At 34.2% G+C, this 24,554-nt stretch overlaps 1 protein-coding gene across 2 annotated transcripts in view; it reads left to right on the top strand.

Annotated features, from left to right (window-relative positions):
- The window catches only part of MYT1L (myelin transcription factor 1 like), a 660,434-nt gene that overhangs the window by 558,946 nt on the left and 76,934 nt on the right, over positions 1-24,554 (top strand). For both annotated transcript variants that reach the window (XM_031951169.1, XM_031951168.1), the window contains one exon: positions 17,407-17,469. In XM_031951169.1, coding sequence (XP_031807029.1) covers positions 17,407-17,469 — 63 coding nt within the window. The remainder of the gene's footprint in view (positions 1-17,406; positions 17,470-24,554) is intronic.

Genomic DNA, 24,554 nt, shown 5'->3' with positions numbered 1-24,554 from the left:
TTCTCTGCTGTGGGGAGTTACAGCCTTTGTCATTTGAGGGTGGGGGTGGGAAACGGATTAATTTTAAATGCTGTATGATTTTGGTATAAAAAGACCCCTTGGTTTAACAGTAATTCGTTTATTTTCTTGATGTTATTGGAAGGCAGCTAGGTGGTGCAGTGGAGAGAGCACTGGGACCTGAGTTCAAACCTAGCCAGAGACACTCCTAAGCTGTGTGACATTGGGCAAGTCACTTAACCACTCTATGCCTTTCCACTTATTCAGTGCCTCAGTTTCCTCATCTGCAAAATGAGGATAATGATAGCACCTACCTCCTAGGGTTGTTGTGAGGATCAAATGAAATAATATTTATGAAGTGCTTTGCCAACTTGATAATACTGTATAAATGCTAGCTATTGTTATTGTTACAAATTATTTATAAGGATATGGATATTGGACCAGATAATTTCATGCAGAATGAAATAGAGCTGCCACAGCAAGTACTTTTCAAGTTCCAAAAATATATCAACCTATAGAAAACACAAGCCTAATCCTAGACTTTGCCTCAGTTCTGCTTAGGTATATTTTGAATCCTGTGTATATTTTAAGGTTGGTGTTGTTCAATCTTTCAATTGTGTCTGATTCTTCATGACCCCATTTGATGTTTTCTTGACAAAAAAAAAAATGGAGATTATTGCTATTTCCTTTTACAGATGAGGAAACTGAAGGAAACAGAGACTTGCCTGGGGGTCACACAGCTAGTAAGTGTCTGAGGCTGAATTTGAGCTCAGGTTTTCCTGACTACAGGCCCAATGCTCAATCCACTGGGCCATCTAGTTGTCCTCAGATACCTTAATATACTTTAATGTTTAATTCATCAACCATGAGTCATTCTCTTTGGTTAAAGTTAAACTAGCCTTAATCTGATTCAATTCAACTAGCATTTATTAAGCACCTGGGCCAAAATAGGAAGGGGGTTAAACACATATAAAAAAGTAATAGAGAGCAGACCTGGATTCAAGTCCTGTCTGAAACATAAAACAATGGTTAAGACTCCTGAGTAAATGACAACTTCTCAGGGCTCAAGGCAATCCCTTAAGACTAAAAGTCAGAAATAGTTACTGATCTTCATTGGTAGAGGCAGACACACCAGGAGTTCCCTACACTTAAACAGATTACTAATTCATAATGGGAAAAAGAAAAAATAAACAAGCAAATAAAAATTCCCTATACTAAGCATTCTTTAAGCAAGGGATCTACATAGAAAAAATAAAAGCAGCACTTGTTCTTATGAAATGTTTACAAACATCCAGTTGAGATAATTCTTGGATGGTATAAATTTTCTGTATTTAACTGAGGTCAATGATAAAGAAATTTGAAGGTGAACATCATCACCAAATCAACATCATTAAGCACCTTCTCTGTCAGCCATCATAATAAATGTTGGGGAAATAAAGATGGAAGGTGCTTCCTTCAAGGAACTCGCATCCTTCTAGAGAAAACAATATATAAACATATAAGTCTATAGAAAATATTAAGCATAAATTTATTCAAATTGAATACAAAGAGATGTGGATTGAGAGGCACCAGTAGTTTGAGGGACACAAAGACCTCAAACTCAAGGTGACCCTGAGCTCAAGACAATAAAGGCTTTGTTCACTGGAATTCAAACACTCCCACTAATCCTCACCTCCTAAATTTCCATTAATTAATATTTCTATGTCTCTCCAGCTTGTGATAATTAATCTAGATATTGAAGACCTAGAGCCAAATACTGCAATACTATCTGAATCTCTATAATAATAGTGATTATTGTTATAAATCCTGTTACTGTAAGAGTATTGTTTGTGTTTGTGGATTTCTCATCTTATGATATGTATGGTAAGAATGGCAGTTCTTTATTAACAGAATACTTTGCATATAATGTTTGTTGATTGCAATTACATTGAATCTTTGAGTAGTAAAGGCACTAGATTTTGAATCAAAGGACTGGGATTAAATCCTAACTCTGCTATAATTTACAACTACTGTTATCTGTTTGACAAGCTAAACTTAAGTCTTAGTTTTCTTATCTGTCAATTAAGTGCCCAGATACTGTGATTCTAATGAAAGTGAAACACATTTTTTATTAACCAGAATAATTTATACTCTGACCACATCAAATTATAGGGAAATTTTGCACAAGTAAGTTGACTCCTTTTGATATCTAATTAAAAAAGAAATACTTATTTGATCTAGATTTTTTTTTCAGAGTTTATTGCCTCTGTACACAAATACACCAAAATACTGTTCTTCAGCCTTAAAACTATTGCTTCTTCTTTCTTTACAATGGAGAAGTAAGAAGTAGGAGTAGAGAATTTCTAAGATATCTTCCAGGTCCAACATTTTATTTCTATGGCTTTGCCAAAGGAAAAAAAAAGATAAAAAAGCAGGGTTGCCTTTACCTATAGGTGAAACACTTACATAATGATTTCAAGAAGTATTTCAAGGAAGATGACCCCTTCTTCCAGCCAATACATCTTCCTAATTAGTTGATAATTAAAATTCTAGTATTAGCAATTCATTCTTTTGACTTGAGATCTTGACTTCCTTTTAAATTAAACACCTAAAAGAGGGCACAAGCATTTTCAGATTTATCCAGGAAATTTAGTTTAGAAAGTTGATAAATTTTTCTCCTGAAATTGAAAGGCAGGAGAAAGAGGAGACACCTGAGTTGGAGGTAGACACTACCAAAGAGAGAAAAGGACAGAGAAAAGAAAAAATTAAGAGAAATTTCACCAATTGTACTATGTTGCCTTTGGACCAAGGACAGGGTAAAAATAATGAAATACAAAATAATGGTACTGTTTATGTAAATTATGAAGTCCCCAGAAAGAAAATTAGGCTTTTTTTTTTTACTGTTAAAAAAAATAAAAACAATTTACAAAGGTTTTCAATTTGTTTGGATTTTAAAATCTGATCTTGAGAAGTTAGTCAATCTGATATAGAGGTAAAAAATTCATATTTCAATTCAGGCCATATCCATTTAGTTGACGTGAAATGGGCAATTGGGCCAATTCCCTAGATCAGTAGTGTCCAAAATTTTCTGATCGTTCTCCATTTTTGATTTTAAAAATTGGACTTGATCTCATAGCATATACATATTTATTTATAAATTATAAATATTTATTTATAAAGTATGTACTAAGAGGAAGTTATATGTGTGGAGAACTGGCCTGCAAGGCAGGAAAACCTGCGTTCAAGTCCTACATACTAATTGTATAGCCCTGAACAAGTCACTTAACCCTTTATTTTAGTAGACAACTGCCTGAGACTATCAGCTGCACAGAAGATGCCAATGTAATTTAAGTGTCTCCCTGAGAGCTCCCTATACCAATAAAATCCAAACCATTAATTATATAGATTATAAAATTTATATGTAAGTTTATTTTTAAATGAGATAAAGAGGAAATAAATTTGTGATTACTATAATAATGATTACATTATACCAATATTCTATTATAAAATTATAACATTTTCCTACACTCCAAGGGAATTCACTGAAGTTATAAGTAAAGGAGGAATATGGATAGATTTTATCCCTTTGGCAACCAAGAAGAAAGCAGGATGGAATGGAGAATCACTCCTCAGCTTTTTGGCTACATCCAAATGAGGATTAATTAGAGAGGGAAGAGACATTAGGCAGGAGAAAAATATGGAGGCTGTTGCAATATTCCTGGCTGGATAAGAAGAGGGCCAGCACTGAGATGGTAGCTGTGTGAGTAGAAAAGAGAAGTATGATAGATGTGGGATAAAAATGATAAGATTTGACATTTGATTAGATATATGAGGTAAGGACCAAAGAAGAGACAAAGATTACCCTAGAGTTATAGTCCTGCGTGATTGGAAGAATGGTGGTAACTTCCAAAAAATAGTAAAGTTCAGAAAAGACATTGTTGTTGGAAGAAAATTGATATAATAATATTGTAATTCATCTGGGTCTGCTCAACCTTTGAGACTCACTTTATCCCACCCAAAATGAGAAGGAAATTAGGGGAGAAAAGGGGGAAAATCTCCCTGATTATAGGCAAGGGCATTTGTCACAGCTGCCAGGTAATGTGGAGATTACAGAGTTTTTTTCTTGTGGTACCTACTCTGTCTACCTACACAGTAATTCGGTTACAACTGCTTTGAAGAGATAATACAAGCCCCAATTTTGTCTATTGTGGGGAAGGTGGGATCCATCTTTCCAATCTCCAATTGTTCTAGTAACACATCCTTTGGAACTAGACCTGGCCCACAAAGGGAGGCCTCAATTGAAGAATATTGTTTAATATTATCAAATCAAAGAAGAGTTTTAAATTAAAAATATCAACACATAACTGCTGAGTGACCTTGGCAAATCACTTAACCTCTCTGGGCCTCAGTTTCCTCATCCAAAAAATTAGGGTTTGGCCTAACTCTAAGTCTGTAACGGCCCCTTTGAAGGCAGTCAAATTATATCTTTTTTTCATTTTACTTTGTTAGAATAGAAGAGATCCACATATGCCTTTTTTTCTTTTTTTTTTTAATTTCAAAATCTATTTTACATGTATTTAATTTATACTTTCTATTTTGTTCTATTTGGGGCATGACAAATAAGACAGCAGTATATCTGTTCTGATTAAGTAACTTAATAACTGAGCCTCATTATTCAACTGACCTTTAGTTATTACAATAATTTATTGTTGTTTGATCTAAAGTTCCAAATACTCAATTGAATTTTTTTTCTATTCTTTTATTTATTTTTCTGAGTCTCTAAATTAATTAGGATCAGATCCACAACTAGGGTAGAGCAGTGCTTTGCCATGGAGCAGTAAAAGTGTTGTGAGTACTGTCCTGAAATATTTTTTCCTTGCTTTCCCTAATCTTAGTTGCCTTGTCCCATTTCCTCCACCCTTGCAATCATACCACCAGAGAGTCCTTCCCAAAATCCTCCCATTTACTGAGGTGCAAAAATTGCTGGTTAAGTATATGTTGGACATGTCTCCTTGAACAATCTTGTCAGATTCTGTCTGGTTCTCATTAGATTCAATTGATTCAAATACATAATTATAACAAAAACTCATGTTTCTCTAACTGTTGAAACTTTGGAAATTGCAATCTCTATATTGAGCCTATGAGATAGACAATACAGATATTATTTCCTCTATTTCACATTTGAAAGAACTGAGGCCCAGGAAGCAACAAAAATAAGCTTTTTCTAATTTTATCAGTTTTTTTTAAAAATTTGAACCAAGAATGAGGATGAAAATTGTAAATCAAGAAAATAAGAATTGCTTACATTAAATTGTGAGACTAATTTTTGAATTTCAAAATAGAAAAGATTTAGTAATTGTAAGTTTTATTTAAATTGGATTGATGATTGCTAAGATTCCTTCTAGTTTTAAATCTTATAATACTAAAATAACTACTAATAATCTTAATTAAGAGTCTTTTTAAAAAAAGTTTTACTGATACTTTTAAAATATTGCTTCTATTTCCTAATATCACTACCCCCCAAAATAAAATGCTTCATTATAAAAAAGAATATAGTTAAGGAAAATAAATATATTGACCAGGTCTCCCTATATTCTTCATTCCCTTCCAAGAGTCTACCATTTCTCTACAAAGAAGAGAGAAGTATATCTCATCAATAATCTGTAGCAACAGGTGATCATCATACTGATTTGAATTTTAATGGCTTTTTATTATCATGTCCTTTTCCATCATTATGGTCAGTTTGTATAATTTGTCCTTGGTTGTTCTTATTTGTTTTATGTCAGTTCATCCAAATTTTCTCAAGTTTCTCTGAATAATTCATATCTCTTATTTCTTATAGCCTATCTGATATCATGCCATAATTTCTTAGTCATTTATTCCCCATTTAGTAGTAACCTGCTTTGTTTCCATTGAATTTGCTACCAAAAAGAGTAAACTTATGAATATTTTATCATGGGACCCCTATTTATATTGTTAATCTCCTTGAATTATGTTTCAATAGTGGGATTATGGAGTGAATGAACTTGAACAGTTTAGTAACATTTTTTACAAAATTTCAAATTTTTTTTTCAGAGAAGTTAGATTAAGTCACAGCTATACCTATTTTACCATAACCCTTCCAATACTGAAGATTCCCATTTTTGACATCTTTGCTTAATTTGATGGCTGTGAAGTAAAACCTCAAAGTTGTTAGTTTTTTAATTTGCATTTCTCTTATTATTTGTGATATGGAAATTTTTATATGGTTACCCATGGTACATCAGATTTAAATCTGGAAAGGCCTCAAGAAGTCATCTAGTTAAGGCTCCTAATTTTAGGATATGCAGCTGAGGTCCAGAGAAATTGAGAAATTTGCCTGAGATTACAAAGGCAGTCTGTAAGGAACAGTGCTTGGATTTAAATTTGCACACTGATTCCATATTGAATACTGATAACCATTTCTTCTTCTAAAAACTGTTTTTACACATACTTAACAACTTCAAAATGGCCCATAAGAAAGAGAGAGAAATAAACTGATGAAGATATATGACATATATACACATCTACATATTTATACATAGATGTGTCAATTCTTTACATATCTGAGATATCAGACTTTTATCAGAGATATTTGATGTAAAGATTAAGGTGGGTTTTTTTTTTTTTTGATTCCTGAATCCATTGTAAAGTCTCATATGAATAATGGTATAACGGAAGATTCATTACTTGTAGAATCAAAATACATGGTTCTTCTTTCCACTCAGAAAAAATCATATCTGCTTTTTTTGATGTTCTATAATTTCTACAGAGTAGAATGGGACCTGATCTAGGACTCCTTCCAAAGGAGTTAGTCATGCAAATGACCTATTATGAAAGAGTTTCACTTATAAGGCCATGACACTGTATGGATCATGTTCCAATTTTTAAAATGTATTTTTGACATGCACATGCAAATAGCTTATGGTTATAACAATAGCTGGTATTTCTATAGCCCTTTGAAATCAAGTAGTTACTTTGTCTACATTATCAAAGTTTTGACCTGTATTAGGGTCTTCTGACCCTTAAAATATGTAATAGTAAATATCAAGTAATATATTTATTAAGTAATATACTCCCAAAGCTTTGAACATTAATTCATTAACCTCTATAACATTCCTTTTTAGAAATAAAAATGGAAAAAAAAGTTTTTACAAGACAAGATAGAGTAGAAATTATTCTAGGTCTTCCTGTGAATAATTAAGCAGTAATGTAAATGAAGTTGCCAGATAAAATAAATTATGGATTTGTATCTAAGCAGGTTAGATATGGTATATTTTGGAAGAGAAGTAGACTTAGCTCAAAAGACCTGGGCTAATGTCCTAACTTTATCTGTGACCCAGGGACAATTTACTTTTCTATATCTCAGTTTTCTCACCTCTAAAATGAGGGTATTGAATAAGATGATCTTGAAGTCCTTTCTAACTATGACATCATATGCTCCAAAACCATAAAGAGGTAAAATGACTGAAAAATAAATCAGAGATGGGCTCAGGAACTAAGCTGAATTAGAGTCTAATCCAAATATCTGATTTCTTACGTTTGCCACCCCTTATGTATGAAAATATGAAACTATTCTTTTTTATATACATCCATGCACATTATTTTAGATAATCCAGTGTTTATTATGGTCTTTATAATGAAATCAGTTCTTTATGGTTGTGTGCTTGATAGGTCCCTGTCCAAATTTAGGAAGACATTTAAGTCTGCTAAAAATCAAAGTCAAACTTTTACTCCTATGTAAATATCAAGGTACTTTTGACATTAGATAATCAAAATAAACCAAATAATAGATCCATTGGAAAGCTCTTCTTATATATACTTATATACCTATGCTTTAATAACTTTTCACAGAAACCCACAGAAAGTATTAAGAATCTTCCTTGAAATATGAGGCAGCACCTTCCTCTGTTCTTTGTAGAGATGGGAAATTGTGGATTTGAAACATCAAAAATAATGCTGTATTTAGTTACTTTTGGTCGTTTGCTTTTTTTCTTTCTTTTTAATCTTTGGATACCATATGCCATAGGAGATAGGAATTCAACCTATGAGTTCATTAGTATACATAATATCTTAGTGAAGAAACTCCCTCTATCAATGTAGGACTTAAATTTTCACTGTCATTTATCATCTTAGAGAGTTGATAAAGCACTGAGAGGTTGTGACTTGTTGGTGTCATACAGCCAAAATGCACCAGAATTGGGATTTGAACCTAGGCCTTCCTAGTTTTAAGATCTGTTCTCTATTCACTATACAATACTGCCTCAAAAAATATAAGAAAAAATTAAGAGTATATTTTAAAAATAATCTGTTTTCATAAAATAAAAGATAATTAAATTAGTGATGACAAACTCAAATAGAAATTTTTGTTGCATGTCCAATTCATCATGACCTCCTTTATGGTTTTCTTGGCAAAGAAAGTATAATAGTTTGTCATTTCCTTTTCCCGCTCATTTTATAGATAAGGAACTGAGGCAAACAAAATTAAGTGACTTAACTTCGCTCACACAGCTAGTGGACCTGAGGCCAGATTTGAACTCAAGAAGATGTGTCTAGTGCTCTGTCCACTGAGCTACCTAGCTAAAATGGGGGACAATAAACTATACATAAGGACCCCTCCTGGCTGCATATTGACTTAGAAAACTACATTCTCTGTGTTCTATTATGTTTTTATTTATTTTGTTAAATATCTCTCAATCACACTTTAATCTGGTTCAGGCAGTGTACAAGAATGTTTATGGGCAGCATGTAACTCCAGAGCAGCCTGTTTGACTCCTCAGCCCTAAATGGAAGCTGGAGTATTCCTGTGAAATGTGTGTGTATATGTGTGTATGTGCTTGTGCATGTGTGTTTGTGTTCTTGAGATTATGAATTTAGGGCTAGAAGAGATTTGAGAGGCCATATAGTCCAAAGTTTTAGTTTGCAAATGAAGAAATTGAGTCTGCGAGAAGTGACTTGGTCAGAGTAACATAGATAGTAAATGTTAAAGGCAGAATTAAAATTTAAGATTTCCCAACTCCAAATCCACACTCTGTTCACTATACTAACTCATGAGAGAGATTTCCAGCCAGATTATTGCTCTTATTTTTTCTATCTGTGAACTTAATTGGTTATATATGATATAAATAAAGATATTAGAGAAGTTACCCAAAGTCTGTGGCTATAAGCCAGTTAGCCATAATGCAGGCTGAAGGTAAGACCAGAAGCAGAGGATTATTCTTCATTCTTATCTTTAATTTCCTTATAATGGCTATACAAATTTCAAGATTGCTTAATTCAGCTTTCCTTTCTCAACATTGTTTTATCCCAACTTACTATAACCTTATTTTATAGGTAAGGAAACCAAGTTTGGGAAAAATAATGTTTTATTGTCCTATTCATTTTGAATAGTATTCAGCTTAATAATGATCCATAAGATTACAGAAGGCAGGATGGAGCAACAGGTTGACAGGTGGGAAACTTTTATTATGTCAGTGTGACCATGACACTATCTGCTTGGTCATTTAAACTCTCTGGACCTCAGTTTACCACTGAGGTTAAGGTACATAATTCCCATGGACCTGTCCAGTTTTAAAACTATAATCCTAGGACAGGGTTCTTCATCTATTGTATCATGGAATCCTTTGACAAACTGGTAAAATATTTGCATTTCTCAAAATAATTTTCTTTAAGAATTCATCATTGAAGGGCATGCTAAATCTTAGTTGCAGATGTATGAACATAAAAATTATTTTTTTCACATTGAAGTTAGCAGACATCTTATCAACCCTTTGGCAGTCCATGTGCCCATGGCAGGGAAGAGCCCCTATTTTGGAATGACAACCAGAGGACAAAGGGAATGCCTAAATTGAAATTAGTCTTTAGGGAGAAAAAAACTACTTTCCTGTGCTGGTCCAACTGCCTCCAAGCTGAGAACCTGCACAAGTTTTCATGGGAGACAAAGAGGGGGCAGTTTCTATGGGAACACAGCTAGCTTCATCTGCTATTTCTCAATGCAAGCTGCTCAGTAAAAACTCCTAAAGCATCCTCTCCACAGGAGACCAGAAGTAATCACATGTAGTCCTCATTTTTCACAGGGGATGCCTTTCAAAAGTCAGATGCCAATTGAATTTTTATAAATGGATATTAAATACATCAGGATAACTCACTTTAAGTATAAAGGAACACTGATGTAAATATTGTTCTGAGCTAGGAAGCCTTTGAGAGTCCAAACAGTCACCTCCTCAAAAGCAAAATGCAGTTGAGAAAGGATCTGGCTTTGAAGCCTGGAAGCGCAGAATCCTCATTGCCTTTTGACTGAGGAGAGTAGCTTAAACCCATTAGGCCTTAATTTCCTTACTTATAAAAATTAGGTTTTAGTAGATGATTTCTTGGAGTCTGGTGATTTTATGAAAAAAAAAAAAGAAACTATCTGCCTTCAAGGGCTTTGCTGTCCATTGTGTCAAATCTTTATGACCTTGTGGACCACAGCATGCCAATATCATCCATAAGGTTTTCTGGCTACCAGTAGTAGAGTGGTTTGCTATTTCCTTCTCCAATGGATTAAAGCAAATAGGAGTTAAAAATGTCTTACCCAGAGTAACACAGCTACTAAGTATTTGAGTTCATATTTGAACTCAGCTCTTATTGACTCCAAGTCCCAACACCCTATCCATTGAGCAACTTATTTGCCTCAGGGACTTTACCAAAAAAACTAGGTTATGGGATAGAAAAAAGCAATAATTCCAGAATTTAGTTCATATACCCCAGAAAAAATAAGACTCACAAATTTAAAGCTTGAAGGGATTGTAGAGATCATCCAAGCTAATTTATTCCTTTCACAAATGATAAATCATAGAAATTATGGATCAAAAACAACAATGTAAAGTGAGAGGTTAACAATTACTAACAGGAAAAACTGAGAATAAGTCCTCATTTATAAAATGAATTGGAGAAGAAAATGGCAAATCACCCCAGTACCTTTACCAAGAAAACTCTAAATGGGGTAGATTGGAAAGATAGGAAAGGACAAGTCTATAAAGTCATTTAAATACCACATGGAGAAGTGTATATTTGATCCTATATGTAAAAGAAGCATTGGAGTTTTTTAAGTAGCAGAAGAACATGGTCAGACCTATGCTTTAGGAAAATGACGTTAGTGGCTTTGTATAGAAGAGATAAGAATAGAGAGAGATCTGAGGCACATAGGCAAGTATCCTTGGCTCCTACTTCCACTTGCACCTCACTGTTAGAAGGTGTTAAAGAAATAAGTGTTCCCTGATTCTGAATGAGCTAAGAGCAAATGTACAGAACAGCAGAAATCTTTCAGTGTCTCTGACACTCCACTGTAACCACTGAGTGTTCATGCAAATGCAGATTTCCACATGCCTTTTTGGGTTTGTTTTTCAGTCTGCTAACTGTAGCATCAACAGCATGAGGGAGGTCTAGTTCACTCTGGTAAATTCCAATCATGATTAAAAAAACAAACCCAAAATGCCTGTATTCTAAAGAAAGTCAGCAGGGATAATGGAATCCTCAGGAACATCATAGACTTACAGATTCCTACATATAGAATTCTGGAGACATGAGCCAAGTTGAGTTTGTGTGTTTGTAAGTAGATAGAGGGGAAAAAAAATTCAGCTGCTTGGTTTTTTCTGCCTGTTTTTTTTTTGGCAAGGAAAAGATGTTTTGATAAATGATATTCAAATTTACCAAAAGTTCCTTAAAAATCTTTTGTAATAGGAATGCACTTCATTTTAATTTATAATAATTAAAATTAAATGGTTTTATATTTATTTATTTGTTGTTTCAGTCATTTTCACTCATGTCCAACTCTTCGTGGCCTTATTTGGGGTTTTCTTGACAGAGAACTGAAGTGGGTTTGCCATTTCCTTCTCCAGCTCATTTTATAGATGTAGAAACTGAGGGAAATATGGTTAAGTGACTTGCTCAGGGTCACACAGCTAGTAGATATCTGAGATATCTGAGTAGATATCTGAGGCTGGATTTGAACTCAGGAAGATAGGTGCCATTGTGTCACCTAGGTGCCCATATGTAGTTATAAATTGTGTTAATTACATTATATATTATATGATTTTGTTTGACATGGTTTCTATATATATATGTATGTATACATATATTTCCATATATGTGTTATTATGTGTATGCACACTAATACATGTGAGAGTATAATTCCACTGGACTGAGGATCAGCTTTGGAGTCAGGGTAACCTAAGTTCAAGTTTCTGTCTCTGATGTATACTAGCTTCATGTGACCATGAGCCATGGTCTGTGCTTCCAGACCTGAGCTTCCATATGCTGATTTGCATTGTTATTTCTTCCCTAAAATAATAAAATAACAGATCTGATCCAGACATTGCTGCAGGTCCTATGGATAAAAAAGAAAAGATCATAGTCTATGACCTTAAAGGGTTTACAATCTAACCGGCAGAAGAGACAGCCTGTGTAACACACTAAATGGAGACATATATATATATGTGTATATATATATATATATACATATATATATATAACTAATTTTGAAAATAAAAATAGGTCATTCACTTATATTACATGGAACAAGCATTTAGTGAGCATTTGTTATCGATACTATTCTGGAGTAGACAATGATAAAAACAACAGTTCTTGGCCACAAAGAACTAAACACTATTGCTTAAGTTAGTCAGTCAGTAAGCATCATTAAGCACTTCTAGGATATTAAAAAAAATAGATTTATTTTGGTGGGGAAGGCACTGTGGACAGGATAGCAGTAGGAAATCAGGAAAGACTTCATTTAGAAAAGATTATGTTTGAACAAAAGTACTGACTGAAGCTAGACATTCTAACAGGCAGAGGTGAATGGAGAGAGCATGTGTGCATTCCAGTAAAGAGAGAATAGATTGTTTGCATTGACCAATACCTTTTGGCCCTCCTGGGCAACACAGCTATGCTATTCTACAACAGCAGAGTTTCCTGAACTACTGAGAGTACAGAGCTCAACCAGTAAATAGATGCTTAGTCCAAACTCTTGATATGGAATATTACTGGTGAGGACATTTTCTCCACCTATTCATCTGTTCTGACAGTACTATATGTTCTATATTATAACTCCATTACAATATAATAATGTATTGACATATAAGCACAATATGTTATCATATGGTATATATTATGATATAGTATTTTATTATACATTATAAAATGATAATTCCTGCATTGTATTATATTACAAACACTTGTGATAGTAATGGAAAAAACTAATGAATATTTCTGAAGATTTTTTTTCTCATTAAAATGATAGATTTGCCGTAAGTATTTTAACTTAGAAGAGCTAAAGAGAATATTTGAGAAAAGTAATGTCAAGTATAAATGATTTGTTCTTAAGTAATAGTATTCCCCGTTTCTGTAAATTCTCAGAACAAAACTTTTATGTCACAGTTTCTTCTAAGGAATGATGACTTGTATTAGTTATAGCTCTTCCTCTGCTGAAGGTTTGTAGATGTTTTTATAGGTAATTACCCACTTGGGAAAGCAACCCACATCTGTGGAGGATGTGCTTTTACCCTGAAGCAAATATGAGTAGTGGGAGGGGGCCGAGTAAATTATTTGAATATAGGCTACTAATCCTTTTATTTTTTTCAAAATCTGTGTGTTTGTGTGTATGTGTGTATTTGTACCCAATCATGGGTGAGTATTCAAACTCTAGGCAGATCTTTATGCCCATGTAAAATATCTTTTTACCAATGTACATATTGCTATTTTTTAAATCCTATTTTCTTCTTCTTCCCTGCCTTTATTTTTGATCACTCTTAACCTTTTTTTAATTGATATGAAAATGTATTAATATGAAACACATTTCTCATTTTCTATTACTGGTTTCTAGAAAAACTGTGCAAGAAAATCATTTCCATTATGCTGTTTGTTACCCTCACTGTGGGGACTGGCCCTTAACTAAGCTCAGGTTTTCAAGATGATATATGTATCCTGAGAGATCTAGGATTACATTCCCTTGCTTGAGGCTGCACCTGACTTAGAGTAGTTTAAAATTACAACAGGCTTTCACACATCCCTATGTCAAAACATGGCATTTGTGCAACTAAAATTGGTCTGCATTTCATTTGATTTTCTATTTTGCTCATTGAAAAGTATCCTCTCATCTTGAGATATTAGGCTTCTTGCTGTCTAAGCCTTGAGTTTTTACATGTACAAACCTAATCTCAATATTTGATATCAAGTATGTCTTTCCATTCAGAAAATCAATACAAAGCTCTCATTATCTGATTAAATATAATTAAATAATTCTAACCCAACCAAATTAAAATTTCATTTATTCATTTGATTATTTGCTTTATTTATCTAATTATCTATTCGTTATTATTATTTTTACTTTTGTATTAAAAGCAGGTGCTCAGCAGGTGACTTGCCTAGAGAAAATGTTAAATTACAATTTCACCACTAGATGGTGATATTGCTTAGCATCACTGTAATTTAGGCCAGAGGTGAAATTAGGGAAAAGTACCATGTTTTGCCCTAATACCTGGTCTCTATATGTGAGATTGTTGAATTGATAACTCATTGTCAGTGAGACAGCCTATAAATCATTAGATTACTCATGACAGCAATAAAACAAAAAATCCAGAACCTCTTGGTCTCTGGCTTTTGGTTCCTGGCTCTAAAATTGGCATAGTTTGTAAGGATCATTATGATCTAAATATTCTTATAGATGAAAAATGGTATGAAAGAATAGCTTGGTTAAATGTTTTAACCAAAATTGAAATCACAAATCATTTTGGTGCACACAACTGGCCAATCAGAAAAGCAAAACCAACTAATTCAGTTACATTATACTCAACAAGCATTTACTAAGTCCCTGCGATGTGTGCAGGATACTGGGATGGGCCTGGCAATACATGGACAAAAACCAAAACCAAATAAATAGTCCTACCCACAAAGAACTTAACAGCCTACTGCATAAACCAATTAATCACTCAGTAAACCAGAATTTTTTTTAAAAAAAATTTCAGGCTAAGTTCTGGGTTACAAGGAAAAGCAAAACACCACCGACAAAGTACTTGATTTCAAAGAGCATATAGTCTAATGATGGAGATAACATGTCACTAGATATATAAAAATATATATAGGACATCTGGCAGGTAATCCAAAGGTAGTTCTTCAAATCCCACCCAAAGAAGATGGAGTTTGAGCTTAGTATTGAAAGGAAGGCAATGTAACCAAGAGAGGGCAAAACATTCTAAGCATAGGTGAGAGCCTGGACAAAGGACAGCCTGGGAGATGTAGTGCTGTATTCCAGGAACTAAAAGTCAAATCAGTCTGTGTCAATAAAAGTAGCCTGAGAGAAGATAAAATTTTTGTTCCTTCAGACCACATTAGAATCTAGGTCATTGAACACCTTAGGGCCTCTTGTCTTGATTTTCAATGGTAACCAAATGTTGGATTAAGTACAAATAGATTGCTTTATAATACTGGGTATCAGGGCTGTAATACGCCCTAGTTAATATTAAAATACGCAACTTACGTGACTTTACCCATGCTGAAGACACTAAAGCTAAGGCACAAACTGGGATTAGAGACCCCACTATGCTTAGCCGTAAACTGAGGTAATTAAATAACAAAATTACTCGCCAGAGAACTACTAGCCACTGCTTAAAACTCAAAGGACTTAGTGGTGCCCTAGACCTTCCTAGAGGAGCCTGTTCTATAATCGATAAACCCCGATACACCTCACCCCTTCTCGCTTCTCAGTCTATATACCGCCATCGTCAGCTCACCCCAACAGGGTTCCAAAGTGAGCAAAATCATGAAACCATAAAAACATTAGGTCAAGGTGTAGCATAGGAAGGGGGAAGCAATGGGCTACATTTTCTATGTTAGAACACAACGAATTGTCTATTGAAACAAAGACATGAAGGAGGATTTAGTAGTAAATTAAGAATAGAGAGCTTAATTGAAATAGGCAATAAGGTGCATACACACCACCTGTCACCCTCCTCAATAAAGTAACTTCAAATACCTAATAAAAATACTCCAAAAAGAGGAGAAAAGTCGTGACATGGTAAGTGTACTGGAAAGTGCACTTGGACAATCAAAATGTAGCTTAAATAAAGCATTTAGCTTACACCTAAAAGATTTCAGCTAATCCTGACCATTTTGAGCTAGATCTAGTCCTAGACATACCCAATTAAACTATTTATAACACCCTACAAACAGTCAAAACCATGGCCCATCAGTGGTACTGAAGCTACAAATACACTGACTACAAAGATTTGTCATTCAATTCATATATAGTACCAACCCAAGACTTGACTCCCGGACAATTACGACTCCTAGAGGTAGACAATCGAGTAGTTCTTCCTATAGAACTTCCAATTCAAATGTTATTCTCATCAGAGGATGTACTCTATGCATGGGCAGTGCCTTCTCTAGGGCTAAAAGCAGATGCTATCCCTGGACGATTAAATCAAGCCACTCTAACCTCCACTCACCCTGGAGTTTATTTTGGTCAATGTTCAGAGATTTGTGGATCCAACCACAGCTTCATGCCCATTGTACTAGAAATGTCAACCCTAAAATATTTTGAAAACTGGTCGCACATAATGCAAACATCTTTGAGAAACCAATATAATACCTAAGAGTGACACCTGCTTTACATACTATTACATAAGACTTTTAATGGAAGTATCCACATTGTTGTTATACCAGCTGCAAAATTTGACCTGTGGCAGATCCAACTCTGCATAAAAACACGATTATTAGAACTGCACTCTACTAAATTTAAAGAGCTCATGACATGGTTAGTGTCTGTGATTTCTTCAGTTGGAATTTCCCCATATGGAAAGTCCCTCCACACATATGGATGGAGACCTGTAACTCTTTTGTAATAGATTGAGTGACTTAAAGTCTTAGAGAGTTGATCTTCAGTGTTATAAAACCAATACCAATCAGAGATAGAACTTGAATTAGGTCCTGACTCCAAGTCTTGCCCTCTATTCACTATACCACACTTCTGAAAGTATCCATGAGAAAATTTGACTACATTTGGGGTTCTCATTTGTTGTTCAAATCAATTAATTCAATTAGTTGATGACCTAAGAAAAATAAAATTGTTCTGTGCCCAGAGAACTATAGAATGCTATTTTCTGCACATGCCTACTTAGAACTATGATAGCATCCTAGGAGGAGGAATTTAACCTAAGGTTTGTATTTGGAAGTTATACTTTGTTTTTATTGAATTAGACGTCAAACTTTAGTTCAATCAAGTACTATCTCTACAGAGACAAGTAGAACAATAGTAGAGACAGGTCTTTAAGAACTCAACAAAGAAGGTGCTTTTTTTAAGAACTTAATTGTTTGAACATTCTGATTTTTTCTCAAGTAAATTCCAGTAAATGATGCTATTTATAATTTTAATTATAGGTGCCCCACTCCCGGTTGTGATGGCTCTGGACATATTACTGGCAATTATGCTTCTCATCGAAGGTATGTAAAATGTTCCTTATTCTTTTTTTCAAATATGTTGTGTATTAATTAGTAGGATATCAGCAAAACATAATGAGTGCCTGGGATGACTGCTGACCAAGCTTTATATGGACATACTAGGTGAGAGAATTTTTCTGTAAAGCAAGGATTCTTAAACTGTTGTTTGTAACCCCAGGTAAGATCTTATAACTGAATTTGTAGGTCATGAATTATCAGTAAATGTTTAGGTTTTATACCTATTTTATATACCTCTATACCTGGGGTCATATAAAAATGTCTCAAGTTAAAAGGGGTCACTAGTGGAAAAAGTTTAAGAAGCCCTGCTATATAGAATGTAGGATGGCATGGGAATTAGATCTTTGTAATACTAGCACACAGCTAACACCCCCTGTCATAGCAGTTCCTTAAAATTGAATTTTCTCAAACAAACTCAAACATCAAACTAAAATAAGCTTTTTCTTGAACTTAGCAATACTGAAAGATAAGGGGAAAAGTCTCCCCTTACCTTGCAATAATAATCCAAGAAAAGTCAAAGAAACAATGTCCAATCTAGGACTGACTATCTAGGAAGTATATTTCATCCCACCATCATATACCAATCACAGATATTTAGAAGCAAACATATTCTTTTAGACAATGAAATTTTTAACTACAGAAGTTAATGGTTCCTGTGAGCAGGGATCAATAGAACTTATGATTACATTATAACAGTGATAAAAATTTTATGCACAGTATTGCAAACGTGTGTGATGTTTATCTGCATGTGTGTATATATATACATGCATGCATACATACATACATGTACATATATATTGTTGAAACTTGCTTTGCTTGATAAAACTATTTGATCAAGTAAGATAGGAAACTTTATATTAGGAGTAATTTGAAAAAACTCTTTGGCATACTGTCAACAATAGTGAATCTATTTCAGATGGTGATAGAAAATGTGCACTTAGTTCTTTGCCCTGGATTAATAGAGCCTGTGCAGTAATGATGATCACAGAAGTAATAGGGAGTTGGTCAGTACACATTTATTAAGAGCCTGCTATAAGCCAAGCACTATGTTAAGCACTAGGGGTCAAAAAAAAAAAAGGCAAAAGACAGTCCCAAAAAGCTCACAGTCAAAGTTACAGAGGCAACAAGAAAGAATGAATAAGTATGGTACATGGAAGAAAAATACAAAATAATAAAAAGAAGAAAGATACTAGAATCAAGAAGGGTGGGAGAGGTGGTTGATGAGATTTTAGTTGGGATTTGAAAGAAGCCAGGGAAGTCAGGAGATAAAGATGAGAAGGAAAAACATTCTAAATATGGGAGAAGTCAGAGAAAATGTCTGGAGTGGTGGAAAGATGGGGTGTCTTGTTTAAGGAATTGTAAGTAGTCAGTATTCCTGGCAAGGAATAAGATCGGAAAAGTATTGGGGAGGGGGGAGGTAGGAAGTAGATAGGTTATAAAGGACTTTGAACATCAAACAGGATTGTATATCTCACTCTGGAGGTGAGAGGAAAAACACTGGATTTATTAAGTGAAGGATGACATAATTAGAACTGCTCTTTGGGAAAATCACTTGTGACTAAATAGAAGATTGAATGGATCAAGGAAGGATTTGATGCATATTGAGATAAGGGAACTTCTTTAAGTCATGGTCTTTTGAGGGCAGTTAGGTGGTGCAGTGGATAGCCCTGAAATCAGGAGGACTTGAGTTCAAATTTGTCCTTAGACACTTAATACTTCCTGGCTGTGTGACCCTGGGCAAGTTACTTAACTGCCAATTGCCTCAGGAAAAAAAAAAGAGAGAGAAAGAGAGTCTTTTCCCAAAGAAACAATACTTTTAGTCTATATGTAAAAATCTAAGTCTATATGTAATAATCATATCATAAATATACACATATATAAATATATATATATATGAAGCATAAATTTTAAAAATTCTGATACCAGATACTTGTTTCTTGTCCATATGCATAGACATAAATGGATTGGTCTGCATGTGATAGCTAGCAGCTCCTTCTGGTATGCATTCAAAACCATTTTGATTAACCATTTAACCATTTTGGTTAAATTCCTGAGAAATCCATGGTCCTTCCTCTCTTGAGAGCTCTGGATTGAAAAGCAAGCACAGTAAGAACAGATAAACAATTTGATTTGAAAATAAAATAAATGAGGAAGAAAAGTTAAGGGGCAGCCAAATTGCCTACCCATAAGTCATAGTACACCTACTAACTATGGGTATCCCCAAGGATCTCTTCTGGTTTCTCTTCACTTCTTCCTCTAGAGAAGAGTCAATACTATAAAAGTCACTTAATTTCTGTACGCTTCACTTTCCTAAACTGTAAAATAGAAAAGTATTTATATAACATTTAAATATTTACATAATGTTTAAAACATTTATAACATTGACACATAGTAGCCATTTAATAAACACTTATTTCCCTCCTCTACACTACATCATTTAGTGATCTCATTGCTTCTCATAAGTTCAATTTTCATCTTTCTAAAGATCTATACATCTAGCCCTAGTCTCCCTTATGAGCCACTGTCAAGCATCACCAACTGCCTATGAGATACATTGAACTCTGATGTCATAGATATCTCAAACTAAACTTGGCCCAGTTAGAGCTCAATAAAGGCTTTTAGCAAAAGCTAAAGAGAATGTGTCTTCAGGTGCAAAGTAGACATGCAGGGGTCCTCAAACTACTGCCTGAGGGCCAGTTCAGGAGTGAACATGACTGAATTGAAAGTGATCATCCTAAGGCAAGGTAATATACTAACTTTTGAACCAGAAAGAGGAGGCAATACCTCTCCCACCTTCAAGAGCCCAAGCTCAAGTCTACCATCTGTCTATCTAGTCTATCCTTTTCCACAATTCTTCCAGCTTCAGGAATGTCAGCTTTTTCTGGAGCTTTCTTATAAATACAAAACAGAACTTATCAATCTGTTCCACTCCCAAGCCCAGGACTTTTCCCAACTTTCCCCATAACTGTCCAAGGTACTACCATTCTCCCAATTATCCAATGTCTTCTGTGTCATCCTTGATTCCTCACTCATATTCACCCCATTTAAGTAATCTGTTGCCAAATACTATCATTTCTACCAACATAATATTTCTCCCTGCTTTTTACTCATATTGACACCATCCTAATACAAGCTATTATCACATCTTAACTGGACTATTGCAATAGGCTTCTGATTGGCCTGTCTTTAGTTTCTCCACTCCAATCCATCCTCCATTCAGCCGCTAAAGTGATTTTCTTAGAGTATAAATCTGAATACATCCTCTGCCTCCCAATATATTCCTGTGATTCTCTTGTTATCGCCAGGATAAAATACAAAATCCTCTATTTGATATTTAAACCTCTTCATAATCTGGCCCTTTCCAGTCTTTCCAATCTTCTTTGTCCTCTCCCCTCCATACACTGAACAATACACTGGTCTACTTGCTATACCTCACACATGACATTCTCTCTCCTGTTTCTCTGTACCAGCTGTAATGCCTGTGATGCTTTTTCTCTTCCCTTTTGCCTAAGTTTTTTTTTGACTTCCTTCAAGCTTCAACATAAATCTTAACTTCTGTGAGAAGCTTACTCTGGTTCCCTACATTTGCTAGTACCTTAACATCTTGCGATTTCTTTTCATCCATTGAATATTATCTTGCATTAATATTTTCATGTTGTTCTGGTTAGAATATACACCTTGAAGAGAAGAATTGCTTTTATCTCTCTTTGGAACCCAGAATTTACCACAGTACCCAGCAGATATTAAGTGTATGATAATAACAATAATGATTTTATTTATGTATATACATATATATTCTAGGCATTGTTTTTGTATTCCCAATAGTCATATAATATTATATATATTAAATTATTATTATATCATAATTATTATTAATTATATAATTGATATATTATTATACTATATAATATTGTATATTATATAATTATAATATATTATTATATATTATATATATATAATTTTTAAGGTTTGCCAAGCATTTTACAGATACTGTCTCATATTATCTTTATGATAACTTTGGAGAGTAGGTGCTATTATTATTTGACAGATAAAGAAACTGAAGTACTCAGAGATTAAGTGAGTGCATAGTCATGCAACTACAAAATGTTTGAAGATGCATTTGATCTTAGGTTTTCCTATCTCCAGGTCTAGTACTCTATTCCATGTACCATGTAGCTATGTCTGGTTTGCTTAGTTTACTTGTTGACAAACTAGTGGTCCAGGCAGTACACATAGCTTGAAGCCAAGGCGAGAAAAGCACTGGTTCTTTGTTTGGACTTGCTTGAACTGTCCTCATGAACCAAATTAAATAGTTAGAGTAGTGTAGAAATCACTTAACTTTGGTTACACTTAAATTTTTGTCACATCAGATTGTGAGGTTCTCAAGGACAAAAATTGTCTTTTGCCTTTCTTTTATCCCCAGCAATTAACAAAGTGCCTGGCATATAATTAGCATTTAACATACACATTGACTGACTGCCACAATTTTGAATGAAAGTTCTAAAACTAAAAATTGTGGGATATTTTTTCTTTTTACCACAAAGATACCCATTACCAGCAATTATACCATGAGTTTTCTAAAAATAATTACACTTTGGGCTATATGGTCCAGAAAAGCATTGCTGGCATTTATAATGATTGATCATATGATCATTAGGCCAGATCAGTCTTAACATTAAGCCAGCAATATTTGTCTGAACCATGTTTTTCTAGGGAAGTGTTAAGATCTAGGGAAAATGTACATACATACATACATACATACACACATGGACACTCATGTGTGTAAACACATATGTGCATCTTGGGTATGGTTATGGGTGTTGTATATGATTATATATGTATATATTCATATACTGGCAGTGGAGAGCATTTGTTGAGAAGGTTCTATTGTATATTAATGTTTGCATATTTTATAAATGCATTTCTTAATGTGTGTATGTATTTAATATATAAGCTCTACTTTCTGTCCTATAGCCAGTACCCATTTAAGGTACCCTAGAATCCCAAGGCATTTGGGCTTCTCTTTTCTACAGTCATTTGCTTAAATTAGCCAGTTCTGTTCCCTCCATTGTAAGTGGCCTATTACTAGAATCCCAGTTTCATTTAATCACTTGAGATCAATTAGATTTTAAAAAGCTATACCAAAAGGAAATAAACAAACATCCCCCTTGACACCTAAAGACATAATTTCCCCTAGAACATATCAGTGGGGTTTAGAGTATGAGGGGATTGGAGGAGAAGATTAGACCCCTAACAGTTCAATTACTGTATACCACTAGTGCAACCAAGTTCATATATGGATGTGGCTCAACTGCCAGATGAATCATTTTGATGGACTGGGGTTCTAAAGATAATTCCTAAAAATTGCTTCTTGCTCTTTGGGGCATCATCACTTCATTAGTTATAAAATTCAGCCTTGATGGTGACTCTTGGATTCCTATGGCTCCCTTTCCTAACCTTTGAAACTCTCAAGATCAGAGACTCTCCTTCCTTCAGCCAGAATGGAAACGAACAAATGAAAAGGCTAAGGACCAAGGTTTGTTTCTCAGAGCCATTTGGCCCCAGACCAGCTTCCAAATACTTTTGACTGTATATCATAGGCTCTAACCAGATGCTATGAATGAATGGAGTCAGCAAAAACAGTGAAGAGAGTGAATGGGGTCAAGAAAAAGTAGCTGAAGCTGAGATACCTTTTTAAATTCTCCATAGACAATCAAAGAGCTTCATCTCAACATTGTGATTAGCAGACAAGAACAAGTTACAGATATTAAGTATGCTCCATGGTTTCTCCAAGACACTTCTCTTATACATCATAATGATCTTCCAGGAAGCAGGCCTCCCAGCTTCTCCATATGGAGAAGTCACAACATTCAAGCAAGCTGATGGGGTCTGTGTTTGCAGTTGATTCCCATTATGTGTATGTCTATTTTTATTGATGTGTGCCTATTGAGTTTATGTTGTTATATAAAATTTATTGATATATTTTGTTTTAATACCACATTCTTTCCAATAATACCCAAACTCCCTTCTTTAAAGGACATTTTCCTATGAATAGGTTACCATTAACATAAAGGATCATCATAACCATCATTAACTCTGAGAATATAGTACCAACATCAACCATTATATTTGAGCATTTTTATACCCATGATACATTATAATTGCATGATAGGAGCAGCTTGATCATATGTCATCATGTTAAGGCAACTAGTTCAGAAGACAATTAGACATTTAGTTTGAAGTATGAAATGAACAGTATTCTGAGCTATGTAGTCTTCATTCTGATTCAATTTGGAGACTAAACATTGAAATTACAAACGGTATCTTATAAAATCAACTTTTTGAAAAGTACAAATTTTATCCGTTGCTTGGTCTACACAGCCTTGAAAGCCAGTTAGATAGCCTTTTCAAATAAACTGAATTTTCCCCCTTTATTAATTTGTTGGCTTGCTTGGCATCCTATATTCATCTATAGTTTAGTCTAATAATTTTTCACTCATCCACTTAGAAAGTTAGGTGTTAGTATAAATTTTTACATTTTTAAGTAATTTAAGTAAATTTAAGTAAAATTTACAATTTTAAGTAATTAAGTTAAGTTAGCTTAACAAGAGTTATACTCAAAGAGAAAATGGTATTAAAATGAATCTTATAAGGTTAAAAGTGAATTTAGATTTATTTTTGTGTGATTATTCCAGTTAGGAGACTTTTTGCATATCAAAAGTCATGTGAAGCTTTAAAAAACCATAGTAAGGATTACTCTTGGAAGAAAAAAAGAGGAAGCCCCAATACAGGCAAAAACAAATACTATTTATTATGTATAGAATCTGTCTCGTGTGTCAGAGGGCCAGAGTCTTACAGGAAAGAACGGGGTTTAGAGTCTGGAAAACCTTCATTCCAGTCCTGCTTCTGATACATATGCCTGAAGAACTTTGGCAAGTGACTGAACTTCTCAATGACCCCAGTTAATTCTCTTATACTCTAAGTTATCAAATATTTTGCATTGGTAGAGGTAATATTCTCCCTGACAGTTCCCTAAAAGAACAAAAGTTGCAGAGACAATTAAGTGCTTA

Source organism: Sarcophilus harrisii, chromosome 2 (assembly GCF_902635505.1).
Source record: "Sarcophilus harrisii chromosome 2, mSarHar1.11, whole genome shotgun sequence".
Lineage (NCBI taxonomy): Eukaryota > Metazoa > Chordata > Mammalia > Dasyuromorphia > Dasyuridae > Sarcophilus > Sarcophilus harrisii.
This window is presented reverse-complemented; position numbering and strand designations above follow the sequence as displayed.